The sequence below is a fragment of the Heteronotia binoei genome, chromosome 8 (genome assembly GCF_032191835.1).
Source record: "Heteronotia binoei isolate CCM8104 ecotype False Entrance Well chromosome 8, APGP_CSIRO_Hbin_v1, whole genome shotgun sequence".
NCBI classification, from domain to species: Eukaryota; Metazoa; Chordata; class Lepidosauria; order Squamata; family Gekkonidae; genus Heteronotia; species Heteronotia binoei.
In genome coordinates this window covers 111,151,783-111,169,025 of record NC_083230.1, presented here as the reverse complement: position 1 = coordinate 111,169,025, position 17,243 = coordinate 111,151,783, and the positions used below count along the sequence as shown (strand labels likewise).

At 46.0% G+C, this 17,243-nt stretch overlaps 1 protein-coding gene across 1 annotated transcript in view; it reads right to left on the bottom strand.

The window, feature by feature from the left end:
- Positions 1-2,029: 2,029 nt before the first annotated feature.
- RERG (RAS like estrogen regulated growth inhibitor) overlaps positions 2,030-17,243 on the bottom strand; it is a 207,178-nt gene continuing 191,964 nt past the window's right edge. Inside the window, exons 4-5 of the mRNA XM_060244604.1 lie at positions 11,018-11,091; positions 2,030-2,867 (exon numbers count right to left, since the gene is read on the bottom strand). Coding sequence (XP_060100587.1) covers positions 2,460-2,867; positions 11,018-11,091 — 482 coding nt within the window. The 3' untranslated portion in view covers positions 2,030-2,459. The remainder of the gene's footprint in view (positions 2,868-11,017; positions 11,092-17,243) is intronic.

Below are 17,243 nucleotides of genomic sequence, written 5' to 3'. Positions count from 1 at the left end.
AAACAATGGTGACATCAGGGGGTTTGGCCTAATATGCAAACGAGTCCCTGCTGGGCTTTTTGCACACACACAGGGCGTTTTCGCACTGACCTTAATCGGCAGCGACGTCCCTCTTCACCGCGCAGGATCTGCGCGGATTTCGCACCAATTGCTGCGGAGCACCCGGAAGAGCCGCAAAGTCCCGTGGCTTTTGCAGCGCAAATGGAAACTGGTTTTTGGCGGTTTCCATTTGCGCCGCAAAAGCCGCGGGACTTTGCGGCTCTTCCGGGTGCTCCGCAACAATTGGTGCGAAATCCGCGCAGATCCTGCGCGGTGAAGAGGGACGTCGCTGCCGATTAAGGTCAGTGCGAAAACGCCCACACACAAAAGCCCTGAGTGCAATGATAAGGTTTCCTGCTCTGTGTATAGGCACATGAAAGAGGTGGCTAATGGCCACATCCCCTTGTACAGGCAATTAAAAGGAAACCCTTGGGCACACGTTTGTCACTGGACTACCTTTCTGCAGATAGTATGTTAACATTACAATGTAGAAATACACTCTGAAGGGTTGCCAGCACTGGGTTTGCAAATACCTGGAGATTTTTTGATGGGGGGGTGGAGCCTAGGGAGGATGGGGTTTGTGGAGAGGAAGTTACCTCAGCACGGTACAATGCCATAGAGTCCACTCTCCAAAGCGGCCATTTTCTCCAGGGGAACTAGGACCAGCCCTAGACTTTCTTGCACCCTAGGCAAGGCTAACTTCTGGCGCCCCGCCCTGCACTGATAATGTCACCAAGTCACATGGGGGGGGTGCCCAATTTGGCACCCCCAAAAGGCCGGTGCCCTAGGCAATTGCCCAGTTTGCCTAGTGGCAGGGCCAGCCTTGAGGGGAACTGATCTCTGTCTGATGGAGATCAGTTGGAAAAGTGGGGAATCTTCAGGCCCCACCTGAAGGTTGGCAACTCAAAGTCTGGGGCAGGAATTTGGTAATCAGTGAAGCAGCCTTCCTGGCTGCCCCCCCTCCTTCCCCCCAAAAGGTAATTTCCTTCCATTCCAAACTTTCAATTGTCTTTTGACATTTACGACCAGTTCATCCATGACTCTAGTGGCTGTCTCTATGTGTTTTCCTAGGGTTGCTAGCCTCCAGGTCCCACTTGGAAATCTCCTGCTGTTACAATTGATCTCCAGATGACAGAGACCACTTCCCCTGGAGAAAATGGCTGCTTTGCAGGGTGGACTCTATGGCATTATAAGAACATAAAAGAAGCCATGTTGGATTAGGCCAATGTCTCCTGCAGTCCAACACTCTGTGTCACCTACAGTGGCCAAAACTCAGGTGCCATCAGAAGGCCCAACAGCAGGGACATAAGAACATAAGCGAAGCCATGTTGAATCAGGCCAATGGCCCATGCAGCCCAACACTCTGTGTCACACAATGGCCAAAACCCAGGTGCCATCAGGAGGTTCACCAGCAAGGTCATAAGAACATAAGAGAAGCCATGTTGGATCAGGCCAATGGCCTACCTAGTCCATCAGTCTGTGTCACACAGGTGCCATCAGGAGGTCTACCACCTACTGAGGTCCTTCCCCACCCCAAACCCTACCTTCCCCAGGTCCCACCCCACCCCACAAATCTCCAGTTATTTCAAAACCCAGAACTAGCTACCCTATTTATACATACATTACCAGGGTGCCTGGGGGTGGGGGGTGGGATAGAAGTAATTCCTGCAAAAATGTGTTAACATATGAATTGACCATCAGTTAATCACCCACAGCAGAGAGGGTAGTTGCAAGCTGTTCAAATCTACTGCTAATTGAAGTTTGTTTGTTTTTAACTAGGGCCAGTAATTACTTGTGCTAAAAAAACCAGCCTGGATTTTAACAACTCCCCATAACTTCTGCTTGCCTCCCAAAGGAAATGTGACCTCTTATGTCATAAAGCCATAGGGTTGCCAGTCTCCAGGTGGTGAAACCTAGAGTCCCACAGAACAGAAATGTAATATAAAGCCACAAAAAACTGTGGGAAAATAACAAAAAAGACTGAAAATTATTTCAAAAATATATATGTGATTAGTCAACTGCTTTTTTTTTTGTAGCAGGAACTCCTTTGCATAGTAGGCCACACACCCCTGATGTAGTCAATCCTCCTGGAGCTTACAATAGGCCCTGTACTAAGAGCCCTGTAAGCTCTTGGAGGATTGGCTACACAAGAGGGGTGTGGCCTAATATGCAAAGGAACTCCTGGTACAAAAAAAAGCCCTGAGAGATACAATTCACAGGGTAGATTGGAGGATGAACATATGCTCCCATACCAACCTGCTTGCTTCCCTTCTCTTAACCTGCGGAGAAAGAACATGGGATAGTTAAACATAACTTTAACTATGTTGTTGACTGATTACCACCTAGCCTCGCAGTCTCTCTCCGCCCAAGATTAACCTGCTTTACAATAATCTTTTTTTGGGGGGGGGGGGACACCACATTTAACTGCTGATTTTGGTGAGCATCTTGTTAATCGCTTGCTTGACGTGAGTGGTGGAACTCCGTCTCCGGGTCTTGCCCTGAACCATCTTCCGACGGCGCACTTCCCGGCAAAGCTCGTAGAAGGCCTCCATGATGTTGCCTTCCCCCGTGCAAGCGGAGCACTCGTAAAAGGCGCAAGCGAGTTCAGTGGCGAGCTTTTCCCCTTCCTCCGTGCTGACCTGCCTGGAGTGATCCAGGTCTGCTTTGTTCCCGACTAGGATCAAAGTGACGTTCTTGGGTTTTTTCACTTCATCCAGCAAGTTCTTAAGGGGAAGGACTTCTTCGAAGCTTCCCCGGTCAGTGATGTCGTAAACCAGCACGAAGCCTTCGCCCCATCGTATGTGTCCTTCTCTCTGAATGGCATCTTCCTGTTGGGAAAGAGAAACGTGGCAGCTCCAGGACTGAACAGGGATATTGGTTTTTTATCTCATTACATATACTAAACCCATTTTCACCAAGTACAGCTATATATCTACAGTATTCCAATGTATTTCTCTTTTACAATAATGTATCGGAATAATGTTTTTTGTATTGACATCCTCAAATAAGGATACTGGCTGTCTAAAAAAGGTAGTCCCCTGTGCAAGCACCAGTCGTTTCTGACTCTGGGATGACGTCACATCACGACGCTTCCACGTCAGACTTTTTATGGAGTGGTTTTGCCATTGCCTTCCCCAGTCATTTACACTTTACCCCCAGCAAGCTGGGTCCTCATTTGACTGACCTTGGAAGAATGGAAAGCTAATCAACCTTGAGCTGGCTGCCTGAACCCAGCTTCTGCCGGGATCGAACTCAGGTCATGAGCAGAGAGCTCAAACTACATATACTAACCCATCTTCCACTATATTTTAGAAGAAGATATTGGATTTATATCCCGCCCTCCACTCCGAAGAGTCTCAGAGCGGCTCACAATCTCCTTTACCTTCCTCCCCCACAACAGACACCCTGTGAAGTAGATGAAGATATTGGATTTATATCCCGCCCTCCACTCCGAAGAGTCTCAGAGTGGCTCACAATCTCCTTTACCTTCCTCCCCCACAACAGACACCTTGTGAAGTAGATGAAGATATTGGATTTATATCCTGCCCTCCACTCCGAAGAGTCTCAGAGCAGCTCACAATCTCCTTTACCTTCCTCCCCCACAACAGACACCTTGTGAAGTAGATGAAGATATTGGATTTATATCCTGCCCTCCACTCCGAAGAGTCTCAGAGCGGCTCACAATCTCCTTTACCTTCCTCCCCCACAACAGACACCTTGTGAAGTAGATGAAGATATTGGATTTATATCCTGCCCTCCACTCCGAAGAGTCTCAGAGCAGCTCACAATCTCCTTTACCTTCCTCCTCCACAACAGACACCCCGTGAGGTGGGTGGGGCTGGAGAGGGCTCTCACAGCAGCTGCCCTTTCAAGGATAACCTCTGCCAGAGCTATGGCTGACCCAAGGCCATTCCAGCAGCTGCAACTGGAGGAGTGGGGAATCAAACCCGGTTGTCCCAGATAAGGTCCGCGCACTTAACCACTACACCAAACTGGCTCTCCAGTTTATTTTAATGTATTCTTTTTTCTAATGGCAAACTAGAATTATGTTTATATGTGTGCTCCATGTTTAAACCAAACCTCTGAGAAACCTATGCCCTCATTTTAACCCAGAGCTAACATTACAACAGACTCTCATTTATTGCACTTCATAGCCAGGATACTTAATGGGTTTAGTACAGGGACATCAATCTGCTATTCCAACTTAATAACCCTTCATTGTTGTTTCAGCCCAGTTAACATAAACTAACAAACACCAGACCCCAACTTGTGTCTCTTTTAACCTGCTAAAAAACATTTCCATGAGTCTGCATATTAACTCACTGCCCACTTTCTCTATATTTAGGCCTGCTTGCCATTCCATACTATTGTCTGATGAAGTGTGCTTCTAGCATACGAATTCTGAATAAAACTTTTTTGGTCTTAAAGGTGCAACTGGACTCCTGCTTTGTTCTACTGCTTCAGACCAACATCTGAATCTATCTACATGGCGGTGCGTTTGTGGTGAACAGACTGGAGGGAGGGAGGTGTTAAAGGTTTGTTTTGGCTTGCCAAGCTTTTTTATTCTGATTTAGTTAGTGTCATGCTTTGCATAATAAATGTGACCCATAAAAGCATGAGGAAGCTCTCCGGGGCCAAGGCAGTAATAAAACCAAGTGGCAGAATACATTATTTTCCCCGCATTCTTTTGTAACCAAAATGTCAATAGCTCACTGGTATTTTCCACCGTGAACAAAGAGATTCTACAATAGATAAACACGAAAATGTTACTGATCTGCTAAAACTTTTTTTTTTTCATTTTTCATAACCAAAAATGTCAATAGCTTGCTGGTATTTTTCCACAGTGAGCAAAGCGATTCTACAACTGATAAGCAAGAAAATATTACTGATCTGCTAAAACTTTTTTATTTGGGGGTAGACGCAAACGGGCAGCCGTGTTGGTCTGAGGCAGTAGAACAAAGTAGGAGTCAAGGAGCACCTTTAAGAGCAGCAAAGTTTTATTCAGAATGTAAGCTTTCGTATGCATGCATACTTCTTCAGACGAGGGGACAGGGTACAGTGAGCTGAAATACATGTAGCTGGTGGTTTAAGAGTGTAAACTGATGCAAAGTTAGGATCAAATGGTGAAATAGTGTAATAAATTGGAAGACCATTTGGTCTGGATAGCAAAGGTAATAAACGTTGCCTGTTAATTGCTGTTGCTGCAAGTCTAGGTAAAACAAAAGGACATGTATTTCCTAGTGATGCTCTTGTCCACCTAATTTATAGAACGATGTTAAAAAGTAAATTATTTGAGGGGACGGTGATGGAACAGCCCCACTCTGACCAGCAGGCCCTGTTTCATCCTGCCCTCTGAGACGTCTTGCTATCAGTAGCTGTCCGAGTTCTGGTTTTCCTAACGCCTGGAGTGGCTTTTCTCTTCCTCTGTCTGCTCACTCACTGCCACTACCTGGCGGTTGTAGGAACTGCCTAAAAAGAGGACCAGGGCTCCCTGCTTCCCTTCCCTGCATTGCCATTCTAAGGCCTCACCTCAGGCCTGAGTACCTCACTACCCAGTGTCTGGTTACCGTGGTGACAGCTTACTCTACCTGTACACCACTGGGGGGAGAGCCTCTTGCCAATGGACTGTTTCTCCCCTTCCCCTGGTGCTCCTTTTAAAACAATAGAGTTGCCAATCCCCGGGTGGGGGCAAGGAATCCCCTGGTTTGGAGGCCTCCCCCCCACTTCAGGGTCATCAGAAAGTGGGGGGAGGGGAGGAAAATGTCTGCTAGGCACTCCATTATACCCTATAGAGACAGATTCCCATAGGGTGTAATGGATAATTGATCTGAGGATATCCCGGGCTCTGGAGGGCCTGTTTTTTGAGATAGATGCACCAAATTTTCACCATAGCATCTAATGCCTCTCTTCAAAACACGCCCTTCCCCAAGTTTCAAAATGATTGGATCAGGGGGTCCAATTCTATGAGCCCCCAAAGAAGATGCCCCTATTCTTCATTATTTCCAGTGGAGGGAAGGCATTTAAAAGGCATGCAGTCCCTTTAAATATGATGGTCAGAACTCCCTTCGGAGTTCAATCATGCTTGTTCCACCCTTGCTCTTGGCCCCATCCCCAAAATTTCCTGGCTCCACCCCCAAAGTCCCCAGATATTTCTGAGTTGGACCTCGCAACCTTATAAAGTAGGGTTGCCAAGTCCAATTCAAGAAATATCTGGGGACTTTGGGGGTGGAGCCAGGATACATTAGGGGTGGAGCCAAGATCAAGGCTGTGACAAGCATAATTGAACTCCAAAGGGAGTTCTGGCCATCACATTTAAAGGGACGGCACACCTTTTCAATTCCTTCCTTCCATAGGAAATAATGAAGGATAGGGGCACATTCCTTTGGGGCTCATAGAATTGGACCCCCTGGTCTAATCTTTTTGAAACTTGGAGGGTATTTTGGGGAGAGGCACTAGATGCTATACTGAAAATTTGGTGCATCTACCCCAAAAAACAGCCCCCCCCCAGAGCCCCAGATACCTGCGGATCAATTCTCCATGATTTTCTATGGGAATAAATCTCCATAGGGAATAATAGAGTTCTCAGCAGACATTTCCCTCCCCTCCCCCTGCTTTCTGACGACCCTGAAGCGGGGGGAGGGCCTCCAAACCAGGGGATCCCCTGCCCCCACCTGGGGATTGGCAACCCTACTATAAAATAGTGTGTCCAAAACCGTGGAGGTCCATGCACTACAGAGAACCAATACCAGCATTAAAAGTTATAAATTATTTCTTCAAAGGAAAATGTCCACATGCATAACCCCAGCACAGCGCCGGACTCAGCAAGGGAGCCAAGAGAAAAGGGCAAAATGGAATCCCTCCGTCCCTCTTTCTGTGTGTGCCCAAGTGAACATTAACCCAAGGTCGGCTCTTCAGCTCAGACGTACCAGTGGTTCTAAAGGGTTCCCAGTACCTCAGAGCCTCTGCTCAGGCCTGCGGTTCTGCCCACGGCAATGGCCATCTTCAGCAGGATCCATCTTCCTCTATTATGAAATCCACACAAAAGGGATCCCCTCCCCCTTGTGCCAAGGAATTTCCCCACCCACCTACCAGGTCAGATCAAATCAAGCAGGCTTTTCCTGAAGTTTCCAGAAGAAGACTTCTCTAGGGCCTCCAAAATTCTGTTCCCTACTAGATGTCACCTTTCTGTGACAACTGATGTGTGTGTGTGTGTTTTTTGTATTTTTTTAAAAAATATGTGAGTGCGTGTATGTGTGCACCTGGAAGTCATGGCAACCTCTGGTGACTGACCCCTACTGGGGGTCTGGAAGATATTCAGAGAGGTGGCTGAATAAAGCCTGCCCCTGCCTTCCAACTGCTGGTATTCCAAGGAGGTCTCCTATCCAGTACTTGCTTTACAATAATCTGCTTAGCTTCCAAGATCTGACAAGATCAGGCTTGCCTGGGCTATCCAGGTCAGGGCTGTGTGTGTGTATGTGTAACTTGACCACTTCATTATATCCAGCCAGACCTGCATTTCTAAAGAGTTGGTGGGTGAGGCTGATGAGCAACTAACTACCTCCCCTACCCCCTCCTGCCCTTATTCTGCCAAGCAGGGCTTTTTTCGTTGCAGGAACTTCTTTGCATATTAGGCCACACACCCCTGATGTAGCCAATCCTCCTGGAGCTTACAGCAGGCCCTGTATGAAGAGCCCTGTAAAGAATTCTAGCAGGACCTCCTCTGCATATTAGGCCACACACCCCTGATGTAGCCAATCCTCCTGGAGCTTACAGTAGGCCCTGTACGAAGAGCCCTGTAAAGAATTCTAGCAGGACCTCCTCTGCATACTAGGCCACACCCCCTGATGTAGCCAATCCTCCTAGAGCTTACAGCAGGCCCTGTATGAAGAGCCCTGTAAAGAATTCTAGCAGGACCTCCTTTGCATACTAGGCCACACCCCCTGATGTAGCCAATCCTCCTGGAGCTTACAGCAGGCCCTGTACGAAGAGCCCTGTAAATAATTCTAGCAGGACCTCCTCTGCATATTAGGCCACACACCCCTGATGTAGCCAGTCCTCCAAGATCTGACAGGGCTCTTCTTACAGGATCTACTGTAAGCTACTTGGAGGATTGGGGGTGTAGCCTAATCAGGGGGTGTAGCCTAATATGCAAGGAGTTCCTCCTACAAAAAAAACCCCTGCTGCCAAGAGATAGAAAAACATTTTAAAACTCAAGGTGAAGGTTTCGCTCAGTGCAAACCTCCCAAGGAAAAAGCACTTCTCCATAGGGACTGTTTAAAGCACACTGACATACTGTGCTGTGGTGCAATGGATTCCCCCTCCCCCCAATGTGGTGTAGTGGTTAAGTGTGTGGACCTTATCTGGGAGAACAGGGTTTGATTCCCCACTCCTCCACTTGCACCTGCTGGAATGGCCTTGGGTAAGCCATAGCTGTGGCAGAGGTTGTCCTTGAAAGGGCAGCTTCTGGGAGAGCCCTCTCCAGCCCCACCCACCTCACAGGGTGTTTGCTGTGGGGGAGGAAGGTAAAGGAGATTGTGAGCCGCTCTGAGATTCGGAGTGGGGGGTGGGATATAAATCCAATATCTTCTTCTTCTTCCTACAGGACATCCCCAAAGCCAAAATGAATAATCAGCCGTTCCATTTATGGATGGAATATGAAGTATATATGCCTGAATCTGGTTTGCCCAGATTGAGGATGTACAATGTGCAAAGAAAGCAGAAAATCGCCATGTGGATTTAGGTTGAAGAACTGGGGAGGGGTAAATTTGGGGGCTTTCAGATTATCATATCCTGACGGAGTGCTTGCTTTTCAAATCTTCAAAATCTTAGCCTGATCTCTGCATTTTGAAATAAAACGATCTCTGCATTTTTTGAAATAAATAACATATTGAGAGATGTGCACTGAATAGTGGTAGAGAGCAGAAATTTGAAAATTTCCACCCCTTCCCTCTTTATTTATTATTCAGTATACTGTATGCCGCCCTTCCTAACGGGAACTCAATGCAATTAACATGGTTCTCCTCAGGGCTTTTTTGCAGGGGGAAAAAAAATCAGCAGAAACTAATTTGCATATTAGGCCACACCCCCTTATGTCACATTGTTTCACACAGGGTTTTTTTTTTTAGAAAAAGCTCAGCAGGAACTTATTTAGATATTTGGCCACCCCACTCTCCCTTGCCAAGCCAGCTGGAACTGTGTTCCTGTGCGTTCCTACTCAAAAAAAGCCCCGGTTCTCCTCTCCATTTTATCTATGCAACAACCCTGTGAATTAGGTTACAAAAGATGATTGGCTGGGTAAGTTTCACAGTGAGTTTCACAGCGAGTGGTTCCCTCAGCACTTGTCTAACACTCCAACCAGAGAAACATACTGGCTTCAAATAATACTTAGCTGCTCTCATACTGTGCTACTGGAGCATATTTAGCATTCATCACACCATCATATTGGAACTCTACCCGTCCCCTCCCCCCCTCACACTATGGTTAACTTACAGAGTCATTTTTGCTGGATAAAGGAAAAGGTAGTCCCCTGTTTCTGACTCTGGGGTGACGTCACATCGCAATGTTTTCACGGCAGACTTTTTTTACGGGGTGGTTTGCCATTGCCTTCCTCAGTCCTCTATACTTTCCTCCCAGCAAGCTGGGTACTCCTTTTACTGACCTCGGAAGGATGGAAGGCTGAGTCAACCTTGAGCCAGGTACCTGAACCCAGCTTCCGCCGGGATCGAACTCAGGTTGTGAGCAGAGAGTATGGACTGCAGTACTGCAGCTTTACCACTCTGCGCCACGGGGCTGTTTTTGCTGGATATATGGGCTGTTTGTTGAGTATGTAGATGCCTCCAACTTGTCTGTTGATGGCTTGCTTTTGCTGCCTTGGTGGTCATAGTGGTGGCCAGTCACTTTACTCTTATAGGTAATGACAGGCTGGGACTCATGAGTTTTTGCAGAACTTCCTGACAGAGCAGTTCCTCAGTGGAACAGGCTTCCTCAGGAGGTGGTGAGCTGTCCTTTTTTGGAGGTTTTACAGCAGAGGCTAGATGGCCATCTGATAGCAATGCTGATCATGTGAACTTAGGCAGATCATGAGAGGGAGGGCAGGAAGGGTTACATGACCTTTTCTTACACACCCAGGGAAATGCTGATTGCCACTTTAGCAATTTTTCTCCAGGCCAGTTTGGCCAGGGATCCTGGAGAGTTTTATTTTTTTTTTTTTGCCATTTTCTGGGCGTGGAGCAGGGGTCACTATGTGTGTGTGTGGGGGGGGAAGTATTTGAGAATTTCCTGCATTCAGGGCTTTTTTGGGTAGCAGGAACTCCTTTCGCGTATTAGGCCACACACCCTGGATGTAGCCAGTTCTCCTGGGGCTTACAGTAGGCCCTGTACTAAGAGACCTTGGAGGATTGGCTAGAATCTTGGAGGATTGGCTACATCAGAGAGGTGTGGCCTAATATGCAAATGAGTTCCTGCTACAAAAAAAGCCCTGCCTGCATTGTACTGGGGGTTGGACTAGATGACCCTGGAGGTACCTTCCAACTCTATAATTCTGTTAGTTAGCTCCTTGTAAGACCAGAGGATTGGCTACATCAGGGGTGTGTGGCTTAATAGGCAAAGGAATTCCTGCTACTAAAACCCCCTGCCCAGCCGTCTTTGGTCTGCATGAAGTCAGAGTTTCCCACTCTCCCCCACTACTGCAGACCACTATTCTGTTCTTGTGAGTGTCAGGAGGCCATCCCTCTGGAACAACACAGATGACAAAGTGTGTGTGTGTGGGGGTCTGCAGTGGGAGTCAGAAATCGGCTCAAATTGTTCCCCCCTCTTCTGTAAACAAATGCCGTTCCATCAGACAAACTGCATGGTTGGATACATTCCAACGTCTGGCATCATGGATATCATAGAATACCTGGGAACTTTCCCATGGTGTTAATTACATCTGGCTGATGCCAAATCTTTGTTTGCAAGGATGAGAAGAATGCATACTCACTTGGCCAGCTGTGTCTAGTAGTTCCATGGAAACAACTTCGTCGTCTATGGTGGCTTGATGGCGATAAGTAGACTCTTGGAACAAACATGAGGAAAACACATTAAGAACCCACAGCAAACAACTAGGGATTCATACATTTCTGTGCCTTGCCCGCTAGTTCTGACTGACACCCCTGAACGCCCACTTTTCCAAGAGAAGAAGTTTACTGTTATTCCCGTTTCCTTATCCGGGCTATTGAACTCTCTTGCTTTGATCTCACTCAAGAACATAAGAAAAGCCATGTTGGATCAGGCCAATGGCTCATCCAGTCCAACACTCTGTCATACAGTGGCCAAAAAACCAGGTGTTATCAGGAGGTCTATCAGTGGGGCCAGGACACTAGAAGTCCCCCACTGTGCCCCCCCAAGCACCAAGAATACAGAGCATCACTTGCCCCGGACAGAGTTCCATCTATACCCTGTGGCTAATAGCCACTGATGGTCCTCTGCTCCATATGTTTATCCAATCCCCTCTTGAAGCTGTCTATGCTTGTAGCCACCACCACCTCCTGTGGCAGTGAATTCCTTTGGTGATCACCAGTTCCTTTGATGATCAAGTCTTGTGTTTGCCACTTGAACCAGGAAGCAAATCTTGAAGTTCTGCCACTAATTATTTCTCAAGTAGTTTAATTTGTGCTCTTAACAACTTGGCAAGGTACTACAACTTTATAGTTGAAGACCTTATGAAATAGGAATTCACAAAAGTGTAGAAGTAGAACTTGAATCCAAGTCCCTCAGATCCAACTCCCATCAGAATCTGCCCTGGAACTCCACTGCTAGCCCCAGAAGTTCACTAGCTTTCATGAGAATTTTTACAGAATTCCTCATCACCAGATGCAGTGTGGCTTTAAAAGGACATTAGGTGGCTTTAAAAGGGGATTAGACATGGAGGATAATTCCACCAATTGCTTTTAGTCATGTTCGTTAAATGGAACCTCCTTATCTAAGGGCAGTTGCTGGAGGGCAACAACAGACAGGGGTGGAATTCTAGCAGGAGCTCCTTTGCATGTTAGGCCACACACCCTGATGTAGCCAATCCTCCAAGAACTTACAAAAGAGAGCCTGGTAAGCTCTTGGAGGACTGGCTACATCAGGGGTGTGTGGCCTAATATGCAAAGGAGCTCCTGGTGACTTATTAAAAAGCAATAAGTCACCAGGGCCGGATGGCATACATCCAAGATTTCTGAAAGAACTCAAAGTTGAACTTGTGGATCTCCTGACAAAAATATGTAATCTTTCATTGAAATCTGCCTCTGTTCCTGAGGACTGGAATGTAGCAAATGTCACCACCATCTTTAAAAAGGATTCCAGAGGAGATCTGGGAAATTACAGGCCAGTCAGTCTGACTTCAATACTGGGAAAGTTGGTAGAAAGCATTATCAAGGACAAAATGAGTACGCACATTGATGAACACAAGTTATTGAGGAAGACTCAGCATGGGTTCTGTAAGGGAAGATCTTGCCTCACTAACCTGTTACAGCTCTTTGAGGGGGTGAACAAACATATGGGCAAAGGGGACCCAATAGCTGTTGTTTACCTTGACTTCCAGAAAGCTTTTGATAAAGTTCCTCATCAAAGGCTCGAGAGTCATGGAGTAAAAGGACAGGTCCTCTTGTGGATCAAAAACTGTCTAATTAATAGGAAGCAGAGAGTGAATATAAATGGGCAGTCTTCACAGTGGAGGACGGTTAGCAGTGGGGTGCCGCAGGGCTCACTACTGGGTCCCATGCTCTTTAACTTGTTCATTAATGATCTGGAGTTGGGAGTACGCAGTGAAGTGGCCAAGTTTGCAGATGACACTACATTTTTCAGGGTGGTGAGAACCAGAGAGGATTGTGAAGCACTCTAAAGGGATCTGTTGAGACTGGGTGAGTGGGCGTCAATGTGGCAGATGAGGTTCAATGCGGCCAAGTGCAAAGTAATGCACATTGGGGTCAAGAATCCCAGCTACAAATACAAGTTGATGGGGTGTGAACTGGCAGAGACTGACCAAGAGAGAGATCTTGGGGTCGTGGTAGATAACTCACTGAAGACAGTGAATGTCAAGACAGTGTGCGATTGCAATAAACAAGGCCAACACCATGCTGGGAATTATTAGGAAGGGAATTGAAAATAAATCAGCCAGTATTATAATGCCCCTGTATAAATCGATGGTGCGGTCTCATTTGGAATACTGTGTACAATTCTGGTCACCGCACCTCAAAAAGGATATTATAGCATTGGAAAAAGTGCAGAAAAGGGCAACTAGAATGATTAAAGGTTTGGAACACTTTCCCTATGAAGAAAGGTTAAAATGCTTGGGGCTCTTTAGCTTGGAGAAATGTCGACTGCGGGGTGACATGATAGAGGTTTACAAGATAATGCATGGGATGGAGAAAGTAGAGAAAGAAGTACTTTTCTCTCTTTCTCACAATACAAGAACTTGCGGGCATTCAATGAAATTGCTGAGCAGTCAGGTTAAAATGGATAAAAGGAAGTACTTCTTCACCCAAAGGGTGATTAACATGTGGAATTCACTGTCACAGGAGGGCTACAAGCATAGCCAGCTTTAAGAGGGGATTGGATAAAAATATGGAGCAGAGGTCCATCAGTGGCTATTAGCCACAGTATATATATATATCTGTGTGTGTGTGTATATGTGTATATATGTATGTATGTGTGTGTGTGACACAGAGTGTTGGACTGGATGGGCCATTGGCCTGATCCAACATGGCTTCTCTTATGTTCTTATGGTAGAATTCCACCCCTGACAACAGGGGTAAGCTTTGGTGACTGCACTCTGCTTGATTGCATCTTCTGGGCAATGTGGAATCAGGATGGTCTGATCCAGTAGGAATATTCTTAGGTTCCTATCTCATTGACGCATGCAAGGCACAGCTATCATTCTTGGTGCTTGGGGAGGCAACAGTGGGAGGGCTTCTGGAATTCTAGCCCTGCTGCTGGACACTGCAGTGGGTTTTGACCACTGTGTGAAACAGAGTGTTGGACTGGATGGATTGTTGGCCTGATTCAACATGGCTTCTCTTATGTTCTTATTCTTAAATGCTCTGTTAGGGCTATGGATAATGCAAATTTCAAGAATCCCAGCTATAAATACAAGTTGATGTGTTGTGAACTGGCAGAGACTGACCAAGAGAGAGATCTTGGGGTTGTGGTAGATAACTCACTGAAAATGTCAAGACAGTGTGCGATTGCAATTAAAAAGGCCAGCGCCATGCTGGGAATTATTAGGAAGGGAATTGAAAACAAATCAGCCAGTATTATAATACCCCTGTATAAATTGATGGTGTGGTCTCATTTGGAATACTGTGTACAATTCTGGAACACCTTCCTTATGAAAAAAGGTGAAAACGCTTGGGGCTCTTTAGCTTGGAGAAATGTTGACTGACGGGTGACATGATAGAGGTTCGCAAGATTAGGTACGGGATAGAGAAGGTAGAGAAAGAAGTACTTTTCTCCCTTTCTCACAATACAAGAACTTGTGGACACTCAATGAAATTGCTGAGCAGTCAGGTTAGAACGGATAAGAGGAAGTACTTCTTCACTCAAAGGGTGATTAACACATGGAATTCACTGCCACAGGAGGTGGCGGTGGTTACAGGCATAGCCAGCTTCAAGAGGGGATTGGATAAACATATGGAGCAGAGATCCATCAGTAGCTATTAGCCACAGCATATTGTTGGAACTCTCTGTCTGGGGCAAGTGATGCTCGGTATTCTTGGTGCTTGGGAGGGGCAACAGTATGAGGACTTTGAGTGTCCTGGCCCCACTGATGGACCTCCTGATGGCATCTGGGTTTTTTTGGCCACTGTGTGACACGGAATGTTGGACTGGATGGGCCATTGGCCTGATCCAACATGGCTTCTCTTATGTTCTTACTCAGTCTCTATAGGCTACCATCTTCTGACTGAAGAGAAGTTTATTTCTAGGTGTGAAGTAAACACGTGTCCCAGCCAAAGATCCCTTGTGTTTATCTTTTAAGATTTTATCTAAAACCAATCTAATATTTCTTGAAATAATGAAAGAATCACCATGATTCAAAATATAATTGTATATGCAAATGAAACAGAAATACATAATATCATTCCTTATCCCATTATGTAAAGATTAAAAAGATCAAATACAATACAAAGTGCTTTCAGAAAGATTAGATAGTCGCACACAACCCACATCTGAGAGATCTAGGAGTGTTCGAAGTGTAGCTATATTATACAGGCCCAGTGACATGAAACCCACGTGCCCATACCGAAACCTTCCAGTTTGTCACTTCTGATGATTTGAGGTGAGTGCTTTTCTGAGTTTAGAAGAAATTTCCCATAGAAATATATGTATCAAGTTGTTCAGAGATTTTTTTTTCTGGGCATATGTCCATTTATTCAAAGTATCTGTTCCCCAAGGACAAGACACCGAGCACATAGCTGAGAAAATAAAATGTGTATAAGTTTTGCAAATCTGAAAACTAAAGCAAATTGTCAGGTCTGCTGTTTGGTCAACCAATGCCTCTAACCAGGGGTGGAATTCTAGAAGGAGCTCCTTTGCATATTAGGCCACACACCCCTAATGTAGCCAATCCTCCAAGAGCTAATAAAGAAGAGCCTTGTAAGCTCTTGGAGGACTGGCTACACCAGGGGTGTGTGGCCTAATATGCAAAGGAACTCCTGCTAGAATTCCACCCCTGCCTCTAACAGACAAAGATCTGAGACAACTCAAGCTGTTTGGTTCATGCCAAACAATGACAAATACCTGCAGAACAAGATTTTTGGAAAATGCACCTGTACAAAGCGTCAAACATATATACAAAGGTTCAAACCAACTGACAGCTATTAGCTTCACTAAGGACTACTTAGACAAATACCAAAGTGTAGGATTTGATTAAAACACAGCACATATTTATGGCTGATGTCTATGATTGTCTACTAATCTAATTGTCTACTGAACTGCTGGGTAGAGCAGTTATACAGCAAGGGCAGGGGGCCATAATGGAATTGAATCAGGCTGTTGTAAAAACACACATGTGCAAAAAAGCCAGCGAAACGCTACTGTGTGGTTAGAATGGAATAATGCCAAACAACCTGCCAAGCAGTCACAAACAGAGTGACCAACAGGCAGGCCTTTTTTTTTTTTGTAGCAGGAGCTCCTTTGCATATTACGCCACACACCCCTGATGTAGCCAATCCTCCTAGAGCTTACAGTAGGCCCCGTACTAAGAGCCCTGTAAGCTCTGGGAGGATTGGCTACATCAGGGGGTGTGGCCTAATATGCAAAGAAGCTCCTGCTACAAAAAAAAAGGCCCTGCACAACAGGCAAATGTATCAACAAAATATCAGTTCCCTGTCCACAACAGGTGAACTGGTGGATGTTTGAGCATCTCAAATTAGGGCACATCCACTGTGTGTGTGAGTAGGGAACAAACAGACATATCAAGCTCCAGCGATGACTGCACATCCATTCCATGCTGATGTACATCCTGTCCATATTTATTTTATTTTATTTAATAGATTTCTATCCCACCCTCTCTGCCAAAACAGGCTCAGGGTGGCTTACAGGCTAATAAGCAGCAGTTACATCGAACCAATAAAACAATATAAAATTAAAAACAATACAGGTGCTATGTCAGTACAATTAATAAATTAATGTCTTTCATGATGGCGGAATACAGCATATCTGGTTACATCCAGATGTTCCAAAAGGTCATAAAGTTCAGGTCTGTGCTCCATGGTGGCCAGTTCATTTCATTTGATGTAGCAGTCTATGGTAGGGTGCTGGTGGGTGACTTTTTTTTGCATGTGGGGAGCTGTGACGTCACCTGGAAGTGATGTATCATGCCAGGCACATTGTGTAGGGATGCTCTAGAGCAGGGGTGGCCAACGGTAGCTCTCCAGATGTTTTTTGCCTACAATTCCCATCAGCCCCAGCCATTGGCCATGCTGGCTGGGGCTGATGGGAGTTGTAGGCAAAAAAACATCTGGAGAGCTACCATTGGCCACCCCTGCTCTAGAGATTCGAAGGAAACTTTGCGATTTCATGTGGGGTACCATAGTTGTTGTTCAGTTGCACAGTCGAGTCCGACTCTTTGCAAACCCATGGACCAAGTCACGCCAGACTCTCCTGTCCTCCACCATCCTCCAAAGTCTGCTCAAATTCGTGTTAGTCACATCAGTAACGCTGCCCATCCATCTCATCTTTTG